Source organism: Streptopelia decaocto (genome assembly GCF_964273445.1).
Source record: "Streptopelia decaocto genome assembly, chromosome: 6".
NCBI lineage: Eukaryota > Metazoa > Chordata > Aves > Columbiformes > Columbidae > Streptopelia > Streptopelia decaocto.
In genome coordinates, this window is record NC_138660.1 from 26,352,886 (window position 1) to 26,375,039 (window position 22,154).

Here is a 22,154-nt window from a genome sequence, read left to right on the forward strand (position 1 = left end):
CTCGTTTGCCATCACGAGGTCGAGAACTGGAAAACGACTGAGAAGAGTCGGGCAATGAAATGATTCACAAGCACTTCTAGACAAATGGTAAAGAAAGTTCATCTCTGGAAGGCAACATGAAATGTAAATGCTGCCAATAAAAGCTGCGTGCTTCTTATGGCCTAAATGGGCAGGATAGCACCCTACAGGACAGATGACCTGTTATTTTTGTTTCAGATGACAGTCTAAATACAGTTTCATTTGCTTATAAGACCCTCAGGTACGGATCTGTGTAAGTAAATCAAGTTAAAACCTCTGGAAGCCCCTGGGGATGAAGGAATCGACCAGCCGGCCGCACTTACCTGTCCAGGAAGTTGACGATGTTGGGGTTCTTTAGCTCCTTCATTACCAAGATTTCATTAATAATCAGCTCCTTCTTGGGCTGTTTCTGCAGGTTTATCTGTTTAATAGCAACCTGAATAGGACAAAATAAAACAGCAATCACTCGAACCCAGGTATCAAAACCATTCGGTCGTTCTTAATATGGTGGAAATTTAGAAGAAATTCCATAACAGGATTAAAGGAGTTTAGCACAGCTTGCGGCTGGCAAGTTAGTTATTTATTAGCATACAACTTAAAAGAATTACAGCTCGATGAGCATACAACTCACGCCCACTGCCAACATCACCCTCTTGCAGCTGAAAAGATCCGCAAACAATAACGAAGGCCAGAAGGAAACATTCAGAAGATAAAAAGATACTCGCCCAATTTCATTTCAACGGGCCTAGGGCGGAAGAGGATCTTGTAGCAACTAAGGGCGATAGAATAAACCTTCCAATGCAAGGCAAGACAATAGGTGTTTCTAGGTTCCGACCAAATTAGCCTTTGGGTATAAGAAGTGCTGGGAGGCAGAAGGAATTGCTCTCAAAGCAATTAAGCAACTGAACTATCCCAGAGAAGGAAGGGAAGATCAAGAGCTGTCTTGTCCAGGAAATAAGCTAATCAGGGTAACTATTCCCGATTTTAAAATGTAGAAGAATTGTTGCAGTTATGTTACCTGCAACACTTTGAAGAGGCACTTTGGAGTTTACAAGGTGACCTGCCCACCAGTCCAAAACCAAATGCAAGAACCAATATAACCCTGTAGAAACCATCACTATCATATTGCCAAGAGCATTAAAAGGAGAAAACCCGTGGCACAGAATCATAATTAAGTTTTCAGGGGATCTCCGGAGGCCACCTGGTCCAATCCCTTGCCCACAGCACAGCCAATGTGGAGCAGGTTGCTGAAGGTTTTGTGCAACTGTGGTTTGAATGGAGATATCCAAGGGTAGATATTCAACAAGCACTCTGGGCTCCTGTCCCATGTTCAACCATCCTGACTGTGAGGGGAAAAACATTTCCACTGTCTAACCAGACTCTCCTTTATGGCAATTTTTTGTCTGTTACCTCTTGTCCTGTCATTGTGTTGCTCTAGGAGGAGTCTGCGCTACACCTTCCCATCCAGGCATTGAAAATAGCAATAAAATCCTCCTTTGGCCTGTTCTCACCACTGAATAGACCAAATTCTACCCGGAAAGCTGGAGTACTGCATCCCTTTAACGTACAGAGACTGCAAACGGCCTGACAAGATGCACGAGAGGTCTAAGAAGGGAACTGAATTACAAAATGTAGCATGCACTCAGTATGAGGACATGAAGTACTGCAGTGTGCAGAGAGGAATCTAAGAGACGAGGCATTGGGATGACTGAAAGGCTTGTGTTTTAGAGATGTGCTCCGCTACAGTACTGGTAAATGCGGCTGAAGTTGCAAGGGCAATTACCGATCAGTGACCTAAGGCTACTGGCAGACGTTTAAAAGAAAATTAAGGGATTTTGAAATTAAAGAAAAGCAAATAATTCCTAAGTTTAAATCCTGGGAACCAGGGATGACCACTAGGTGACAAGCAAGAAGATTATTGCTGATGTTACCAACTTCACCAGGGGGGTTTGGAGAGACCAATGAGGGAAAGCAAAGAGCAGGACGTGGAGAAGGCTCTGTGACCACAGCGGAGAATCACAGCGAGGGAGCTGTCACATACAGACGGGCACATCCACCACCTCCGCTGACACGGGACTAGAGAGTAAGTGTGCAAACACTGAACAAAATGTGAGTTTTGAAAATGTGGGACACCACTGCCCAGAATTCGCAAAGGCAAAACTTCATTCAAAACACCTCACTCCCTCTGCTTTTCACCCGAAAGACAAAACTCTATTTTTAGCTTGGATCATCTGATTATCACAGAACAAGGCACACACTGTTACAGACGACTATGACAACATTCTTCTGGGAGGTGATAGCAGAGATGGGAGCCACAGAAAGAAATCGAGTCAAGTAATTTCACAGAATCCCAGAATGTCAGGGACTGGAAGGGACCTGGAAAGCTCATCCAGTGCAATCCCCCCATGGAGCAGGAACACCCAGATGACGTTACACAGGAAGGTGTCCAGGCGGGTTGGAATGTCTGCAGAGAAGGAGACTCCACAACCTCCCTGGGCAGCCTGGGCCAGGCTCTGCCACTCTCACCCCAAACAAGTTTCTTCCCTTATTTCAGTGGAACCTCCTGTGTTCCAGTTTGCACCCATTGCCCCTTGTCCTGTCACTGGTTGTCACCCAGAAGAGCCTGGCTCCACCCTCCTGACACTCCCCCTTTCCATATTGATCCCCAGGAATGAGTCCCCCCTCAGTCTCCTCTTGTCCAGCTCCAGAGCCCCAGCTCCCTCAGCCTTTCCTCACACGGGAGATGCTCCACTCCCTTCAGCATCTTGGTGGCTGCGCTGGACTCTCTCCAGCAGTTCCCTGTCCTGCTGGAACTGAGGGGCCACAACTGGACACAAGATTCCAGGTGTGTCCTCCCCAGGGCAGAGCAGAGGGGCAGGAGAACCTCTCTGACCTACTGACCACCCGCTTCTAACCCACCCCAGGTACCAGTGGCCTTCCTGGCCACAAGGGCCCAGTGCTGGCTCATGGTCACCCTGCTGTCCCCAGGACCCCCAGGTCCCTTTCCCCTACACTGCTCTCCCACAGCTCATTCCCCAACTTATACTGGAGCCCACATAAAAACATTTACACAGACAAAGCAATCGCAGTGCAGTGAACACAGACATCTCACCTCCTGCCCCGTTGCCACATCGATAGCTGTGAACACTGTACCTGAAGCCCTGTGAAGAAAAAAAAACAACATTGCAGGCAGTTGTGTAACAAAAACACGCTTGAACAGATAGATCACAAACACTAAACTGTGTCAGCTTGCGATGTTGCAAGAGCTTTATCAAAAAGAAGGTTATTAGAAGCAAGTGGTATCACGGAAACACCAGGTGGTTCACACACAACAAAATCATCTCAAGTTCTCTCTGACACCAACTATCCTCCTGTATCCAGCATGTTTGAGCCCCCAGAAGATCAGATAAGCTGGGCAACCCTTTCTGCAATACGTATTAACTTTTCTTTTCCCCCAGGGAAGCCCACGCACAAACACAGACAGACCTATTTGCAAAGTGTACAGTAGGAGTTAGGCTGGAAAAGCTACAACTTGTATTAATATATACTTTCTTCTCCAATGATACCTTAGTCCAGGCAGTACTGTTATCGAAGATAACTCTGACATGTCCTCGTGCTATTCAGCCATTGTGAACCCATCTTACCAGAGAGGAGAGGACTAGATACACTCTCCCATTAAAAGAATATTTCCAGTCTTCACCCTGTGTTTATCAGCACTTAACACAGCCCACATTTCTGCCTGCTGCAGTAAGCAGGGGCTACGCCATCAGACTGAACAGAGAACTGCTCTTAATACTGCCTCACTGGGAATAAAAGTTGGGGTGAGCACTTACCCTTGCCCGATTTTTTCATATCTGGTGTATTTTTTCTTGGGATCTCCTATGCTCACGATAGTCCCTAAAGAAGAAAAGAGACACATCATGCTATTTCCCACTAGTATCTCAATTTAATTGTGGTCTTCTGTGTAGCAAAACCCAGTGTGGGGTTATGACAAACCCGGTAGCTGGGCCTAGTCTGGAAACCAGTCAGTTCTCGACTTAAGCACAGGAACATCAATGTGAAAAATTGTCTTCAAGATGACTATGGAGCAAACAACAGCAGAAGCTATTTTGTGTTATTACGGTTGTATTATACAGGCAGATCGCACTGTCACAACTCAACTTCAACCCACAAAACCTGTTCTACGATCTTTTTTACCCAATAAGGCTCTGAAGCACATAAATCAGCAAAACTTCTGAATGCTCCTCTCAGCTGCTCTTGGACACAAAACCGATCAAACATGGTATTCGCACAAGCCATAAAAGATGAGGGCAAAAGCTTAATGTTCCTCCCCAGCCTTAAAGCCGTCGTTTATCTGAAACAAAAACCACCTACGTAGTTTCTCCACGATCTCTTCATCCGACATTTTGGTCTTCTTCTTCTGCTTATCACCCGATTTCGTCGCGCTGTCAACAGCGGCGTCACCGGCTGGCGCGGGGATGGGGTCAATCACAGATCGAGTGTAAATCTGTTAAAACAGAGACCGTTCACAGTTCTTCAAAGATTCCCCAAACACCAGTTGACATAACAGGTTGGAGGCAGAAATTAGATCCGAGAAGCATTAAGTTCCATAATGTCAAGATGCTGGTAATTTTATTGAGCTCTGAAAGAAGGACCCAGGCACCCCCTGAGCGGATGCCAGGAGATTCATTTCCACACGCAAACCTTTGGTGGGTTTTCTACCTCCTTATTCTGCATAACCCATGCTAGTTATCAGCGCAGAAATCACTATTTAATAGCGAGATTCAACCACTACTGAGATTGAAAGGAAAAGGATTCATGCTTCAACATGAAAAGAAGCACGAGGCTCTCGAAAACTTCCCTGTTGCCCCCGGTTTAGGGGATTTTCTTGGAGCTTTATTTAATTTCCTCCTGAGCTGTTCATGGACACACCTTAGAAATATCAAGCTGTAAGATCTGTCACATTTGATACGTTTACACATCCAGAGTGGGCGATTATAAAGCAGCATCATTGACACAAATACACAATTCACATTTGCGCTCCCGCAGCAAAAATGAATGGGTAGAGCAGCAACATATCCGCATATCACAGTCCAAAGTATGAGCTGGGATTTGTTAACAAGGCATGAAGTTCAAGACAACTACACTGAAACTTAATGAACAACTTCTCAAGCATTTAACTTTCCAGGTAATGCTGATGAGTAAAATCAGCTTTCGAATCTTAAATGTGAATTTGTTTGGGTTTAGGTGGGACATTTGGTGAGGTTACCACACCACAATCAAATGAAAAAAAGGAAATCAAAGACGCTGCCACTTTTAGGACTAAGAAGCCTCCTCGTCGTATCTTAGGTTGAAGTAGAAGCTTCACTGGCTATCTTCAACACAAGCCCACAAACAAATCGGCATTAACTTCAGGATTTCTGATCCGATATCCAGAAATTAGGCATTTTCTTAGCAAACTCAAAGAAAAAGCAAAACTTACAAGAGTTTCTTTCACAATTACAACGCTTTGCTAGGTAACAGAAGTAGAAAAAGTCCTGCGGCACCGAGGAGTTTGGGAATTTGACAGCCACTCACTGATTTTGTGTGGTCTGGCCGTGGGGCAATAACAGGAGGAGGAGCTTCCTCATCATCCTCATCATCATCTGCCACAGCTGTTGATGGCTCCGAACCTTTGGCATTGCCCTATATTTTTAACCAAATTACAAAAAATTAATAACCAAACAGAACTGTTTCCCCTGTAGAGTTAAAGACTTGCTTCTCTGTGCCCCCCCCATGAAGATTAAAGAATTCTTACTGTTGTCAAAAGAAAATAATAGGTTGAGTGGTTTAAGTGCCCTATTACGTTTTATTCCAAGACTAAAGTACTATCGCTCCAGTGAAATATGCTCTGTTGACGCCCCAAATTTATGTTTTTATTTCACAAAAATCTCATTTTGTTTTACACTACACAGCAAATGCAGAAGACCTGAACTCTTATGCGAGTACGAATAGACAAAGAAGAGCAAACACACTCACCGTTGGTGTTCCTGAAGCGAAACCATCTTTTTCTAAATAGGACAAACAGCAGAATACATAAAATCATCAGAAAAATAATAAAGAGTGAACAGAGTAAAGAACTGTGGCAGGATGCAAACCCCGCTCTCTCCCCCTCCCTCCTTCGATATGGAAGGAGTAGACACATGTCCCTCTCTCTCTGCTGTTTGAGGCCAACAGCTTCTTTTGTTTGGCCCCAGAGCCCCTGGCCAGGGCCGTTAGGAGAAGGGAGCGCCGAGGCGCCAGGGAGCTGCTGGGTACCCATGGCCAGTGTGGGGGAAGTTTGGAGGCTTCAGGGGCACCCACAGCCAGTGTGGGGGTGCAGAGAAGCTTCTGGAATGCCTACAGTCAGATCTGATCAGGCTATAAAAACAGGATTCTCGTCGAGGCTTTGCCCCTTATGCGCGACCTCTTGGAGTTACGAGCTGAGCCGCTGCTGCCAGGAGGCACTGCTCCCCCTCCCCCGGGATGGAGACTCCGGCGTAGTTTCCGCGCTCAATACGAGCACGTGTATAAATTAATCCTCACAGAATCGCGGGTGTATTTTCCTCCCGTGCTTCCACATAAGCACGTGTAATATTCCGTGCACATTTGCACGTGTATTTCTCCTCGCAGGATTGCGAGTGTATTATAAATTAATCCCCGCAGAATCGCAAATGTACACTTTCCGTACTCACTACGAGTACGTGCATCCCTTTAAAATAATCCCACGCCGTGTTCAGGCAAGTGTGGACTCTTCCCAGACTGAGGGACGGCTCTGGCATTGGTTTTGGTGAAGCCACATGCATGCACGCTGTGGACCTCCTGTTGTATTAGTTGCTGCCCCTTAATGATTTACTCAACTGATATCCGAATCTGTATTCAAGTCACTTCGGAGTGCTAAACCCCACCTTCCACTGGTCAATCTGCTGCACTTTCTTTTACCAAATAAAGGCTTGTTTTGGACCCTGTTGTCCCTTAAACTAACCTTGGGGTGCCTCCCTGACAAGAACACAGAGAGCTCTGGAGATTTTTTTTCAGCTCTCAGAAAGCCAAATTTCATGGTCACAACCGCAGAAGGAAGCTGCAAGTTTCTAAAATCCTCCCCTAAGGGCAGATAGACCCACTCGGTGTTCCAAACCGAGCATTGATCATCACATTTATGTGTGCTGCCTTATCGAGATGTGAAACCAGGATCGAACAGGTATTTCTGCTCCCTTAGCAGTATCCTGAATCAAGGAGGAGAGTATTACTAAGCTGTTTTCAGAAACAATTTGAAGAAAACTAGGTAAAACCGCATGTGTTTGCAGGGCAGATATTCTCTCAACCCCCCACATGGCTCCTGACCTGAAAACAACTTATTTTGCATCTTCGATGTCACCACATCCAGCTCACAGGCAGCTGTTTTAGCCACAGACAGGAGGAGCAAGGTCTCCAGCACAAAACCAATTAATCAGAGTCTCAGAGCCTCAGCTTCATAAACACAGCCCGTTACAAGTTAATTTTGGCCGCTAGTTTGAATTATACAGTTCCACTTCTTTCCCCTCTCCACTTGAGACAGGAAATTAACTGGACAACACCAGTTTCCAGTAAGTTTTAAATCCATCTTCGAGTTTGCTCCTCACTGAAAAGCAGCTCACCCTCTCAGCATTTTAATCTGATTTATGATTCTGAAAGAGCAGAGACTGCGTTCCGAACACCCAACTCCCCTTTAATATGCCTCGGATCTCACCTGGAGCAGAAAAACTCAGATACTTCTGTTTTGCCGTGTCTTTGGAGTCATAGAACTTCAGCACATCTAGTACCGCCTGGGGATTTTTCTTCTGTTCTAGCTTTGTGATATTTGAGGTCTGCAGCAACCGAGCCCATTGCTCTGGCATTCCCTGAAATAACAGGCGATTTTAAGCATCCTTCTGGTATTTGCAAGTTTTAAAAGGCAGAATAAATTTATTTCCTCTATAAAAAGCATAACGCATTAAGCCTTAGACACATGAACGGGTGGGAGGGGTTTTAACGGGGAGCTGTATGTCCACAGGTGACACAATCCACAGCCAATATCTTGAGGTGACACAACATCAGATGTGACACTTGCAGTAACAGGTCACAGTCGCCTTGCTCTGCGTGCTGTACAAATACACAGTAAAATTATTTCTTTTATAAAAATCAACAACGGCTTCAGTAGAGTGCTGACCCGCGGCTGTTTCCCGAGTAGCTCCAAGGCCGGTTTACTTACAGTGAACTCTCCAGTAACGGCATCGAAGCCAACGTGGATCGTGTGCTCAAAATCCGACGGGGGGGAGATCTCCGGCCTTTCCTTTTCCTTCTTCTTGCTTCCTGAAAAAGAGATTCAAAGATGTGCTGAGCAAAGATTTGAAGTCCTATTGTCTCCGTTTGATATGGTCGATCCAAGTAGCACAACACTTAGGGTGAAAATAACCATTATTCTGTTTACAGGATGGAGGTGTGTTTAAATATACAGCGCACTGATTTAATATTTTCAAGTTGGTATAGACTTCACCTAGGAACTTGTTCCATTCAAATTATTTATACTAAGGTAGCAGGCAAATAAGAGATTAAAAGTGCCACAGTGCTCCGTTGAGCATAACAAATCCAAACACATGCAATGTTCACAGTGCAAAAATAGACATGTTAATAGGGATTAAGAAGAATAGCAAAGACAACTTCATTTCAACCTCAATTTCACCCTAAAGACAGTAAAATTTCAGTTGCCTCACTGCTCCAATTCAAGGTAATTAATGCAAACTAGGACTTCCTGTGATGAAGATAAGAGTTTATAGCCTCGGAGCAATTACCTAATTTAAATTAAAGGGTTTGGGGTTGCATAAGTACCAGAAGCAAAAACAGATAATGAGGAAGACCACGTGCACAATCCAACCCAGCTCCAATTAAATTTATAAGATGTTTTATAATGCTTGGGTTTTTTGTCTTTTTTTTTTTCCCCTGACAAAGTTAAAATAAACTGGAAGACAATTTGTAGTTCAACCTAAATATAAAATACACCATTCTGTTCGTTTGACTCTGAAAAGGTTCAGAGGTGAAAGGTGGAAGGTTTCAGGAACCTGTTTTCTTGTTCTTGCAGAAATAAAGGCTCGCTCTTCATTAATACACAGTAAAAAGTTACCGAACATGGGGCAAGTGTAGAGGAGGCTGCTCAGAGCCAGAGAGTCCGTCTGAAATCCCCTCGCGCCGGCCGAGAGGAAGGACGGGGAGCCGAGGACAATACTTACAAACGAAAAGCCATGTGGGCTGCCCCAGCCGAACAATGCGCTGGAAAGACAGGGCGATTATAAACAGGATATCTTTAATATGGCTGCACAGGTCAGAGCCAAAAAAGCAAAGGGACTGTCAAAAGTTCTCATTAGCGTCGTGCGGTCACAGGACAGGAGAAACTTGCTTATGAGAAAACACTTTAAGTGCTGTTTTTGCCCGATCTCTCACAGATGTTTATGTGAAAGCAAGGGGAAAAGAAAGAAAAGAGTTAAATTCCTCAGGAAGGTTCTTCTTCGGGAACAGGAGATGGTGCCCAAACCAGCATGTGTTGCGCAAATAAACCAACTCCATCAAAAAATACACGCATTTTATTAGCGGGCGAGTCGAGGAGAGTGAAAATCCCTCCTCTGCCCACAGGGACAGCACTTCAAACACACGCAAGTGGAGAGGTCCTGGCAAGAGGCGAATCCCGTGAGTCACGGGTTGGCAGGACACAGCCAAGGCCGCGCTGCTCTGCAACCTGCGTGTGCCACAGCTCTGGACCAGCCGGGAACCCGGTAATAAAGGGTACTGCGTGTTCCAAACAGCAAGTGACCCCGAGGTGAGGCCCTGGCCCCGCAGAGGCAGCAGCAGCCTGGGGGGCAACGGGGTGATCGCGAGGCAGCAATGTGCCCGGTACCTGGGGGGTGTGAAGAAGAGTGTGAGCAGCATGTCAGGGAGACTGGAGGTTGTTCCTCCCCTTCTGCTCTGCCCTGGTGAGGCCACATCTGGAGTTGGGTCCAGTTCTGGGCTTCACAGTTTAAGAAGGACAAGGAATTACTGGAGAGAGTCCAGCGCAGAGACACAAAGATGCTGAGGGATCTGGAGCATCTTTGTGCTGAGGAAAGGGCAAATGTAGAGTCTTGTATCTGGAAAGGAACAACTCCAGGTTCCAGAATAAGTTGGGAAACGAGCTGTTGGAGAGCAGTGTAGGGGAAAGGGACCTGGGGGTCCTAGGGACAGCAGGGTGACCATGAGCCAGCACTGGGCCCTTGTGGCCAGGAAGGCCAATGGTACCTGGGGTGGGTTAGAAGGGGGTGGTCAGTAAGTAGGTCAGAGAGGTTCTCCTGCCCCTCTGCTCTGCCCTGGGGAGACCACACCTGGAATCTTGTGTCCAGTTGTGGCCCCTCAGTTCCAGCAGGACAGGGAACTGCTGGAGAGAGTCCAGCGCAGCCACCAAGATGCTGAAGGGAGTGGAGCATCTCCCGTGTGAGGAAAGGCTGAGGGAGCTGGGGCTCTGGAGCTGGACAAGAGGAGACTGAGGGGGGACTCATTCCTGGGGATCAATATGAAAAGGGGGAGTGTCAGGAGAATGGAGCCAGGCTCTTCTGGGTGACAACCAGCGACAGGACAAGGGGCAATGGGTGCAAACTGCAACACAGGAGGTTCCACTGAAATATGGGAAGAAACTTGTTGGGGGTGAGGGTGGCAGAGCCTGGCCCAGGCTGCCCAGGGAGGTTGTGGAGTTTCCTTCTCTGCAGACATTCCAACCCGCCTGGACACCTTCCTGTGTAACCTCATCTGGGTGTTCCTGCTCCATGGGGGGATTGCACTGGATGAGCTTTCCAGGGCCCTTCCAGTCCCTGGCATTCTGGGATTCTGTGAGCTGGGGCTGTTGAGCTGGAGAAGAGAAGCTGAGAGGGATCTGATCAATGGGATCAATATCTCAGGGTGGGTGTCAGAGGATGGACCAGACTCTGTTCAGTGGAGCCCAACGCCAGGGTGAGGGGCAACGGGCACAGACTGAAACACAGGAGGCTCCATCTGAACATGAGCAGAAACTTCTTTGCTGGGAGGTGCCAGAGCCTGGCCCAGGCTGCCCAGAGCGGGTGTGGAGTCTCCTCCACAAGAAACGCAGCCATTTCTCCACAGCCTGCTGGTTGTAGGTAGAGAACTCCAGGTGGTAAACACTGAGTTACGGAGCCACAGGTGAAACCACAATGAAATCCACCCGGAGCTCCCAGTCTCAAGCGCGTCACATACACGATCCCAGGTCTGGGCGATGCCCCACGGCACCTCCTCTAATAAGGTCTGCTCAAAAACCACCATTTCTTGGTTTGTGGGCCTATTTTAAAGCCTTCCAAAAACACACGCAGGTTCACTTAACTTCAGAAGTCCAGCCAAGGAAATTCATGGCAATTAAGCACTCTAGTAAAAAGATGACTATCACCTCATTTATCCTAAACAATGGAACTAAAGAGGGGAAAAAACCTCCATGACTAGGTCGTTAAATAATCCCTTCAATCTCTGATGATTATTTCAGTGCAGAACTAGCTCAGACTCGGGGCAAAAATTCTGGCTTTGCTAAATCCCGCCTGTCTGCAGCGAGTCCCCCAAAGGCCACCCTGTCCCCAAACAACCTTATCCCATCACAGGCCTGTGTGCTGCAGCCTCATACGTGTACAAATGAACAATATCTTCATTTGCCAAAAAGGAAAACTTACCATTTTTATAGCACTTTGTTAAGTTTTGCACTGGCTGGAGAATTTTTTCCCGTGAAAACAATCCCTAGCACACATCAACAGATTATTTTTGCGTATAGTCCCATCATATTATTAAAATCCAAGCAGGAAGTTAAAATTTCTGTAAAGCTTCCCAGTAGCAGAATTTAAAAACCAAATTTTATTTAAATAGGCATTTCTGGTGAGGGTGTGTCTTGGCCACGCTAATGAGCAAAACAACATCTGACTGATGGTTTGGTGCCAGAAAGTCACGATGTCCATTTATATTCCGCTTACATTTGACAGCCAGTTTTGCGGTCTCGAGGGCCGAAAACATCTCTTTGGATGGTTACACCATCCTTGCTGCAGGTCAACCAAACAACAAGAAAACCCACAACTCACAGATAGTTTCTTCAAGCTGCATAATTCAATGACCATTTTTCCTAACCACATTATCTTGCCGTGGAGTAAAACCTGCTTTGTTTCAGTAGAATGTTACTTTAAGTACTTTTTAACACCTAGGAAAGATAAACTGGCACCGTTTTATCCAAAACATACTCTTCTCAGCAGAAATTATTTCTTCTGGTTTTAGTTTGCACCACAAAATATCAGCAGGGATGCAGACACATGCTAAACAAGTATCCAGATTAACTTCCATAAATTTGGCACACGTCGGTATTTATAGAGTAGTCTGAAAAAGCTTAAGTAAAGGGACTCTCAAACACATCCAAAGGAGGCAATACAAGTCTTCAACCACCTCCCCAGCCACTTCAGCAACGAACAAACCCCAAGATGGAAAGAGGAAACATCCGAGGAGAAGTAAAGGCACTAGAGAACGTCACAAAGCTCTCCAGCACCCACTCGCATTCAGCATTTGTTTCCCAACATAAGCAGGTATTAGCATCACTAATTCAGAGCAAGGAAAACCTTCCTTCACATGGGGTTTATGTTCAATTTTACGATATCCCCATCTGTAAAAAGGGCCACAAACGCCCTGAGGAACGATCATCCCACCAGCAACACAACAAGCACCATCCCAGCTCCTAAACCATCCTCCCGGGCTGAAGATGGACAGATGAGATCCTTCCACCAGATGTATTAACACTTGGCAGCACTCACTGCAATCTCTAGGCACTTCCTCTCAATACCAGTGATATAACGGTAAAACACCAGTTCATGCACCCAGATCCACCACCTCCACAGCCCTGAAGTCTCTCCTCTTTCCCTCCTCTTCTCCTCCTCTTTTTCTCCTCCTCCTCCTCTCTTCTCCCTCTTCTTCTTCTCCTCTTCCTCCTCCTCCTCCTCCTCCTCTTCTTCTCCTTCTCCTCTTCTCCTCTCCTCCTCCTCTCCTCCTTCTTCCACACTTACCTCTTTAAGGCCGGTAAGAAAAGCCCACCACTTCTATTGCTGTAACCCAGCCACGGACAGCTATTTCACAATAAGTGACCTTGTGAAATAACTATTCTGCTTCCAAAAGCTACACTGGCCAAATCTTTCCATCCTCCGAAAAGGAAAAACACACCCACCGTTCGGAGCAGAAATTCCGCCAGATCTTGCGAACACGGGGAAGCTCGTGTTCGTGTGCAGAGGGATTGCTCACCCAGCTGAGCGAGAGTAAGAACCAGCCCTGGGGAAAATCCTTAGCTAAGGGAATAAATAACCGGAGGAGCAAAGTCTCTGGAAACAGTCAAACCTGTGTTGGCGTGACCGAACTGGTCCTGCCCGGCACGTCAGCAGAATTAACAGATAATACGAGCAGCAGGGTCCTTCCCCAGGTGCATCTTAATATTCATCACAAAAACACTAACTGGTAGAGATTAAGAAAATGCATAGGAGTTTGAAGTCAGGCTTGTAAGTCCCTACACAGTTTTACCGTCCCAGGTGTAAGAAGATATTTACATCTGTGCAGTATTTTATTGTATGCGGATACAGACATCCTCGAGAAGCAGGGGCAAAGCTGCAGTGCTGTATATACACTCATAGTACAGAAAAGAGGACAGAAACTACGCACTAAGTCTAGTTTCATTACAGCAATTTTTTTCTCAGAAATAATCCTTGTTTACAGCAATCCAGATTTTTCCCCCACTAGTAATCAATCCTAACAGTGCCATTACACAGACAGAACAACTTTATTTTTCCCAATTCCCCTTCATGCACACTGCATTTTCCCCAGCATTTCTTTCCCATCTCTTTTCTCCTCAAGGTACCACATAAATGGTCAACAACATGAAGTACCTTCCAAAACAACTGGATGCTCAGTTCAAAGTAAAAATCCGCATTTAGCGTAGCAAAAAGGCAAGTAATATGATGCTTAGGAATCGCAAACATTTCTTAGGGTTGTTTGGAAATGCATTCCTTTAAACTGGGCAGCAAACATGAGAAGCAATAGGTGGTGGTTTGCCTCAGTGAGCTATTTAATTTTTCTTACTTAGCATTTCATGTTCAAACATCGCAACGCAAACAGAAAGAACATCTCAGCTCATTAAACGCATACATCCAACTTTCAACACTTCTTCCACACTTGGACGGGCTCGACTCAAACGTCTAAAGAGCTACGAAAACTTACAAGAAGTAAAGGGATAAAAGTAATAACCTTGGAAAACAGAGGCATCTTACCTTTTTCAGCGCCAGTGAATATGGAGATGATTTTATTCCTAGGTTTTCTCTCCTCTGGTACAGAGGGCAGGGGTTTCAAGCTGTGGTTGGCAGACAACGGGTCTTTGCCCCACGAACTGAAGATAGCGCTGGTCATCCGGACGGGAGGAGCTGGTGGCTTGTCTTCCAGTTCTCCATTGTCAAACATGGTTCTTTCTCAACAGCTAGTGACGGCCCTGTGACACAAATCATTGCTTTAACATAGGAGAATATAAAACATACAATATAAAAATACAGCTCTACTTGTGTTGGCTGACAGGGAAGGAACCGGGTGAGCACGGCACCGGCAGACGCCGATGTCTCCGCCAAATGAATCAGGTCCCATCCTCGTTCGCACTTCTGGGCCACCCGCTTGTTTGTGTCAGCAGCAGCGTTTGCAGGACGGAAAGACAAACTTGACAAACTTCTCCAGCGATAAAACCAACCCAGTCAAAAAGAACAGCCTGTTATCATGTGGAGCAGTTCCCAGATCTGGTTCACTATTGGTTCACATACAGGACAGCACAAGTTCTATTAGGGGGAGCTCCATCCCAAACAGCTTCGTGTGCATTCATTTTTGTCATTTATCAGATGAGATCCCAGGGAGAAAAGAATAGCTTATAAGTCATAATTCACACAGTCCACATTAAGTCACATTAAGAATATCTCTACTCAAATTACGCAGCCTACATTGAAGAGGATGGGACTAAGATCCACTGAATGAGGACTTTGTGCCACACTTGCTCCATTTGGAAAAAGAACATATACTATCACCACAATCCTCTTTGAGTCCTTAACAAAAACATGAGTGTGACCATGAGCAAATAGCTGCTAAAGCTAAAGACACCACACAATAAAGCATCTACATGACACATTGCACATTCAAGAAAATCTGCACTGGCCTTTCCTCCCTCCTCATAATATCCTGGAGATTTTTCCCTAAGAAGCAGGCAGCCTCTCTGCTACGGGGTAAACAGCACAAAGATATAGAGAAATTACATTGTGATGGCAGGTGAATAATAAATATGCTTCTCATTCCTCCATATGCTTAAACGATGAGCAACCTGTTTGGAACACTTGATTTAACATCTCCTCTGCGTTGACCTCCTCGTGTCCCGACAGTTTGGGAAACGACCAGTTTGCTGGTATCTACCAGCCTATCATAGTCCCAAAGCTCAGCCTCAGCCACACCACAGTGCCACCCCTAAAAATCAGGATGAAATGGCGCAGTTCACACTCAATTATCACACTATTTTCAAAGGATCGCTATTGTGCTATCTCGACACAACACACACGCCTTGCACGATGCGGTCTTAGCGGCAGAACTAAACCCAGGATTTCCTCGCATATAGCGCTGTCAGATTCCAATGAAGAAAAAGAAAACAGGTGAGCAGCCTGAATTAATCCAGTGCAAGAGCATACTGGTTTATGTCGTGAAGCTCAAAAGAGACTGATAGAGAACAACAAATAAATAGACCTGCAACACTCGAACGTGTCTGCAGGGATGCGGTTGTGAATTGGACTGTGATTCCCATCCTCCAGCAGCCTTCCCAATTCGCTGACTGATTGCTGTTTCAGATGCTGCAAGTTATCTGCAGGACCTTCTATGTTCTCCAGTACCTACGCTGCAATACGGGGAAAAAATTAGGAGCCCTCCAATCTAACTGCAGGTCTGAAGGGATCCCCAAAGGGACTTTCATTCCAAAGGTTTTTCTAAACATACATATTGTTTGCCTGCAGTTTGAGGCGTAGAAATTTCTGGTCTGAACCACCAGATCAGATATAAGGTATTCAAGAGTCCTATTGAAGTTGGGCTTGGAGCGATATGATAATTACAGCATAGTCCATTTCCCTTATGCTCATCATATCTCAGAAAATAGTAGGACGCAGGGTTCTTAGATATCCAAATGCAAGTGGACATTTAAAAGAAATCATCCCTCCTTTTGAACAAAGACAATCAGATAAATAAATCATAGGAGGTAAAGAAGTGTATGACACAACTTTAACACCAAAATCATATACTATGTGAAGCAAGCAACATCACGAGGAGCCTTCTGTGTTTTTCTAAAGCAAACCCCATTATTTTCTCTGTCTGTGCATTTCTTGGAGCTGCCTGATGTTGGCAAGAGCAGGACGTCAGGATAAACAACCAACCTGCACCTGAAACTGGGTAAGAACAGACTCCAGGATCAGACTAATTCCCTTGGAGAGCTCAGTCACTGAGTTAACAACACTGTAACACGGTGTTCAGGTTGCAAATTAAATAAAAAATAGCGCACTTTTGCTTACGTATTTGTAAATTAATTTCTCCTTACAGTAAAATCTGATCACATACTCAGTGTTCCAGGTTCTTGATGCAAAACAAATTACTCCTTAGTGCCTTGCGTGCTCAAGACAAGAAAACGTCAAGCAACAAGTTGGAAGCGCGTCTATGGGAATCCAAAATTGGCCTGTTCCAAGAGAAAATAAGGTGCTTGGAGAAACAGCATCTGTGCAGAACCCTCGGAGCTGCAGCTTTGATGGGTGTTTCGTGTTCCAAGTGTTCAGCAACGTCCTTGACCTTGCTCCGAGAAGCGGAGGAGGAGAAACAGACCAAAAGGGCTCGGGCATCGGCTCTGTCAGGCGCAGTTAAACAAAATGCTTCAAGCCCGTTAAATCTGCGGTTTAGCAAAACCTCAGCTTTGCAGGGAAACTTAAGAGATGCAATTTATTTAATAATGCAAAGTAGTATGATTTCGGGGCAGCTGTTTCAAAGACCGGTGTTTGAACAAACTGCTAGATCCAAAACTGTTTTGCACAAAGGACCATTTCGGTGCACAGCAGCTTTGTTTAAAGAAAAGCAATACAGAGTTCAAAGAAGTTACAACAGCTCTACTCAGAACAGATCGCTTCAGGAAACAGAAGGCTGATCCTTCAGTCATCATCAGAAGTTAAAAATCAATCATTTTGTTCAGGTTCGAATGCAAACTGGGTGCAGAAGAGCAGTTCCCATCTCTTTTATATCCTTACCTGGCTTCATTATGCAGGGAAAGTTTCCACAGCATCCAGAAGTACTTTTGAAAGTGCTGAAGAAGTTCGGCATTACAGACCATGACTGGAGGAGGGATTAAAAGGAGAAGGAGAAAAAGGAGTGCAAATACAACCTGAAGCTTCTTTCCTGCTCTCTCACCTCTCGGAAGAGGAAAAGGAGCCTGTTGATTTACCAGCAGCGAGATGTAATCGCTCTTGCACCATCATCTGCCGTGCTGCATCACAGCTTGCAGAGGGAATTACAAAGACCGGGGGAATTCTCAGTCTTTCCATTGCCTGCCAGGAGTCTGGCAAAGGGGATGTCACGTTCATATTTATCATCAGACAACACAATTAATGGTGGGTTTGGGTTTTTTTGGCTTGGTTGAAAGACCAAATGGAAATGAAAGACTAAAATGGTTAAATGAAGTTTGAGCAAGCTCATAAAAGTGTGCTCAATCTGGGAGAAAGATGACAGAAGCAGCAAAGGTAATATACAGAAGAGGATGTAATCAGGGGAGAAGGATTCACTTTCATCTTTGCCAGTGAAGATAATACCAGTAATAATGATGTATTCAAGCACATCGGTAACTCCCCCACAACCACTAGTCGCGCTACATTTAATGACAAGAACTAGAAAGCAGTGGAATGAACCACAGAGACAAGCTGAAGCCGCAAACAACACTCAACTACAGACTGCAGACACTCATTCCCAGCACAGGCCGGTGCTGCAACCCACTGCACACACAAAAAATAGCAGATAAAAGCTTTTCTCCCAGCAGTTCTGCTGCTTACTCCAAAAAACACGCTCACAGGGATGAGGATAAGGATGCTTCTCAGTCCTTATCTCCAGTATATGACACTAGTCCCAATAGCTGTCCCCTCCTTGTGACAAAGGCTTCTTGTCCTGCTCTGGGGCAGCACAACTGGAAGCGTTTTCTTCATCCCTGGCAGCCTGAGACACCACGGTCTCCAGCAACAGCGGGAGACCTGAAATAAGGTTCCTCGGAGCTGCAATTCTCTTTCCACCTTTCGGCAGCGAGGCTGAGGCCAGGCAAGCACAAGGAAGCTCCCCGTGTAGCTTAACCTGCCCACTCCCTCCCAGCCCCTGTAGCGACCAATGTGCACACGTGTTCAGAGTTTCATTTTTACGGCGACGCTGCAGGAGTCAGTTCTGCTGCTCACTCGCTTTCTTCCTTTTGGGGAAGAAAAGAGCCCATTAAGCTACAGCGTACGCAGGTCACAAAGAGAGACGGCGGTTCCTGTCGCTGCCGCTGGTGGGAAAACACCCGGAAACTAAACCCTGAGTGAGTAAAAGCTGGAAAGTAAAGTGAGAATTAGGCAGTTTTCGGAAAGCTGATGAACACACACTACTGCAGCACATCAGTCTGCATGCTCTGGCTTTTTGTTGTTTTGGTTTGGTTTTCCCCTCAATTCCTCCTTGTGTGAACATAAAACACGGCTGCTTCCTGTAGAACTTCCTACGTGCAGCTCTTCACAGAATCACAGAATCCAGGCTGGTTGGGTTGAAGGGACCTCTGTAGATCCCCCAGTGCAACCACTGTTACCAGCCTGTTAAGCCAGGCTTATCAATGAAAGAGGCCGGTTTGCCTTCCCCTGTCTTTTAGATAAAACCTCGTGGAGGTGTTTGTTCACAATCCTCGTGGTACAGAAAATCGCAGCATCCCAGGCTGGTTGAGTTGCAGGACCTCTGCAGATCCCCAGTGCAACCCCTGCTCACGCAGGGTCACAGAGCAGATCACACAGGTGGGTCCAGGCGGGTTTGAATGTCTCAGAGAAGGAGACTCCACACCCGCTCTGGGCAGCCTGGGCCAGGCTCTGGCACCTCCCAGCAAACAAGTTTCTGCTCATGTTCAGATGGAGCCTCCTAGGAGGCTCCCTGTTTCAGTTTGTGCCCGTTGCCCCTCACCCTGGCGTTGGGCACCACTGAACAGAGTCTGGTCCATCCTCTGACACCCACCCTGAGCTATTGATCCCATTGATCAGATCCCTCTCACCTTCTCTTCTCCAGCTCAACAGCCCCAGCTCTCTCAGTGTCTCCTCAGCACAAAGATGCTCCAGACCCCTCAGCATCTTTGTGTCCCTGCGCTGGACTCTCTCCAGTAATTCCTTGTCCCTCTTAAACTGGGGAGCCCAGAAGTGAACATAACTCCAGATGTGGCCTCACCAGGGTTGAATAAAGGGGGAGGAACGACCTCCAATCTCCCATCGACCTGCTGCTCACACTCTTCCTCACTCACACCAGACTGCTGTGCATTGAGAAAAGTGTGACGAGTGGTTTGTCCTCTAGTGCAGGTCCCGGTGGCCTCGGCCGCCCTGGGGACGGGTACCACAGCTGGGACGTCCCTGCCGAAGGGACGTGCTCCTGTGGGGGTCGGATGCACCCGAGGTCCCTCTCCAACACCCGGCTGCTACTGAGCTCCTCTGATTTCTAAAAATTGATGTTTCTCCTCCCCTACTTGCTTGCAGAATGACTGAAGGGAAATAAAATGAAATTGAATACAATTATCTTCCTATCTGCTACAGTGCACAGTCACATTTTCCCTGGAGCACTCATACTTGAGCAGATTAAGTTTTAAATATGCATTATATGTGCATACGCATCAGTGTAGAACTGTAAGGCCATGAGCAGGGGGAGATGGTACGATGTATCAAATCAAACAGCTGGTGTAGAAAGTTCTCATGTCATAATGAGCTGAATTTGTCTTCTTAAGATGTTAAAATTAATGTAGTTGAGGAGTCTAGGCTGCACCTGTATTTCACTGTCTGCTCTGTGATGTGAAAGTTACACTGGACTACTGCTTGGATTGAAAAAAATAAAAGAATAAAAAATAAATAAATGAAGCTTGATAACATGCACATAAATCCCCACTCCTGGCAGACAATATCCCAGTTTTACACTGGTGCTTAAGCCACAGATCTCTGAGGAGCCAGAACTAAATCAGTGAAATCAATCTAACCTTCCATATGTTCATACCCTGACAGAGCTGCAGCCTGAACTCAGGTCTGTTTATTGCAGGTAAAAATGACTCAAGTCATTTACTATTGACAATGTAACACAGAAGGAACAACAAGAACATCAAATTCAAGTCTAATTTGCAGGGTTGATGAAAAAGCAGAAGTAATGGATTTCAGGCTAAGAAAGCATTAAGAAACAAAACCACTTTGCTTTTGAAATCATAATCCTTGATGTGCCACTCTAGCTGCAGGATACTTTTGGGGCACCACCTGAAACGGCTGCAAGAACTGCAAGACATCTGGGCCCCGGATGCAGAGAACGTACAAAACTGTGTGTTGTCAGACAGAGGAATGGGAGGAGAGGAGGAGGAGGAGGAGAAGAAGAAGAGGAGGAGGAGAAGAAGAAGAGGAGGAGGAGGAGGAGGAGAAGAAGAAGAGGAGGAGGAGGAGGAGAAGAAGAAGAAGAGGAGGAGGAGGAGGAGAAGAAGAGGAGGAGGAGGAGAAGAAGAAGAGGAGGAGGAGGAGGAGAAGAAGAGGAGGAGGAGGAGGAGAAGAAGAGGAGGAGGAGGAGGAGAAGAAGAAGAGGAGGAGGAGGAGAAGAGGAGGAGGAGGAGAAGAGGAGGAGGAGGAGAAGAGGAGGAGGAGGAGAAGAGGAGGAGGAGAAGAGGAGGAGGAGGAGAAGAGGAGGAGGAGAAGAGGAGGAGAAGAGGAGGAGGAGGAGGAGGAGGAGAAGAGGAGGAGGAGGAGGAGGAGGAGAAGAGCAGGAGGAGGAGAAGAAGAGGAGGAGGAGGAGGAGGAGGAGAAGAAGAAGAGGAGGAGGAGGAGGAGAAGAAGAAGAAGAGGAGGAGGAGGAGGAGAAGAAGAGGAGGAGGAGGAGAAGAAGAAGAGGAGGAGAAGAGGAGGAGGAGAAGAGGAGGAGGAGGAGAAGAGGAGGAGGAGAAGAGGAGGAGGAGGAGAAGAGGAGGAGGAGAAGAGGAGGAGAAGAGGAGGAGGAGGAGGAGGAGAAGAGGAGGAGGAGGAGGAGGAGGAGAAGAGCAGGAGGAGGAGAAGAAGAGGAGGAGGAGGAGGAGGAGAGGAGGAGAAGAGGAGGAGGAGGAGGAGGAGGAGAAGAAGAAGAGGAGGAGGAGAAGAGGAGGAGAAGAGGAGGAGAAGAGGAGGAGAAGAGGAGGAGAAGAGGAGGAGAAGAGGAGGAGAAGAGGAGGAGAAAGGGAGAGAGGAGGAGAAGAGGAGGAGAAGAGGAGGAGAAGAGGAGGAGAAGAGGAGGAGAAGAGGAGGAGAAGAGGAGGAGAAGAGGAGGAGAAGAGGAGGAGAAGAGGAGGAGAAGAGGAGGAGAAGAGGAGGAGAAGAGGAGGAGAAGAGGAGGAGAAGAGGAGGAGAAGAGGAGGAGAAGAGGAGGAGAAGAGGAGGAGAAGAGGAGGAGAAGAGGAGGAGAAGAGGAGGAGAAGAGGAGGAGAAGAGGAGGAGAAGAGGAGGAGAAGAGGAGGAGAAGAGGAGGAGAAGAGGAGGAGAAGAGGAGGAGAAGAGGAGGAGAGAGGAGGAGAAGAGGAGGAGAAGAGGAGGAGAAGAGGAGGAGAAGAGGAGGAGAAGAGGAGGAGAAGAGGAGGAGAAGAGGAGGAGAAGAGGAGGAGAAGAGGAGGAGAAGAGGAGAAGAGGAGGAGAAGAGGAGGAGAAGAGGAGGAGAAGAGGAGGAGAAGAGGAGGAGAAGAGGAGGAGAAGAGGAGGAGAAGAGGAGGAGAAGAGGAGGAGAAGAGGAGGAGAAGAGGAGGAGAAGAGGAGGAGAAGAGGAGG

At 46.6% G+C, this 22,154-nt stretch overlaps 1 protein-coding gene across 4 annotated transcripts in view; it reads right to left on the minus strand.

Moving 5' to 3' along the window:
• Positions 1-22,154, minus strand: part of PAK2 (p21 (RAC1) activated kinase 2) — a 47,917-nt gene that overhangs the window by 9,994 nt on the left and 15,769 nt on the right. For 3 of the 4 annotated variants that reach the window (XM_082056115.1, XM_082056116.1, XM_082056118.1), the window contains exons 2-10: positions 14,361-14,575; positions 8,267-8,367; positions 7,766-7,916; positions 6,037-6,068; positions 5,596-5,703; positions 4,393-4,525; positions 3,852-3,915; positions 3,131-3,179; positions 342-454 (exon numbers count right to left, since the gene is read on the minus strand). In XM_082056115.1, coding sequence (XP_081912241.1) covers positions 342-454; positions 3,131-3,179; positions 3,852-3,915; positions 4,393-4,525; positions 5,596-5,703; positions 6,037-6,068; positions 7,766-7,916; positions 8,267-8,367; positions 14,361-14,547 — 938 coding nt within the window. In that variant the 5' untranslated portion in view covers positions 14,548-14,575. Of the gene's footprint in view, positions 1-341; positions 455-3,130; positions 3,180-3,851; positions 3,916-4,392; positions 4,526-5,595; positions 5,704-6,036; positions 6,069-7,765; positions 7,917-8,266; positions 8,368-14,360; positions 14,576-18,182; positions 18,584-22,154 lie in introns of all 4 variants that reach the window. The other variant, XM_082056117.1, reaches the window with a different exon arrangement.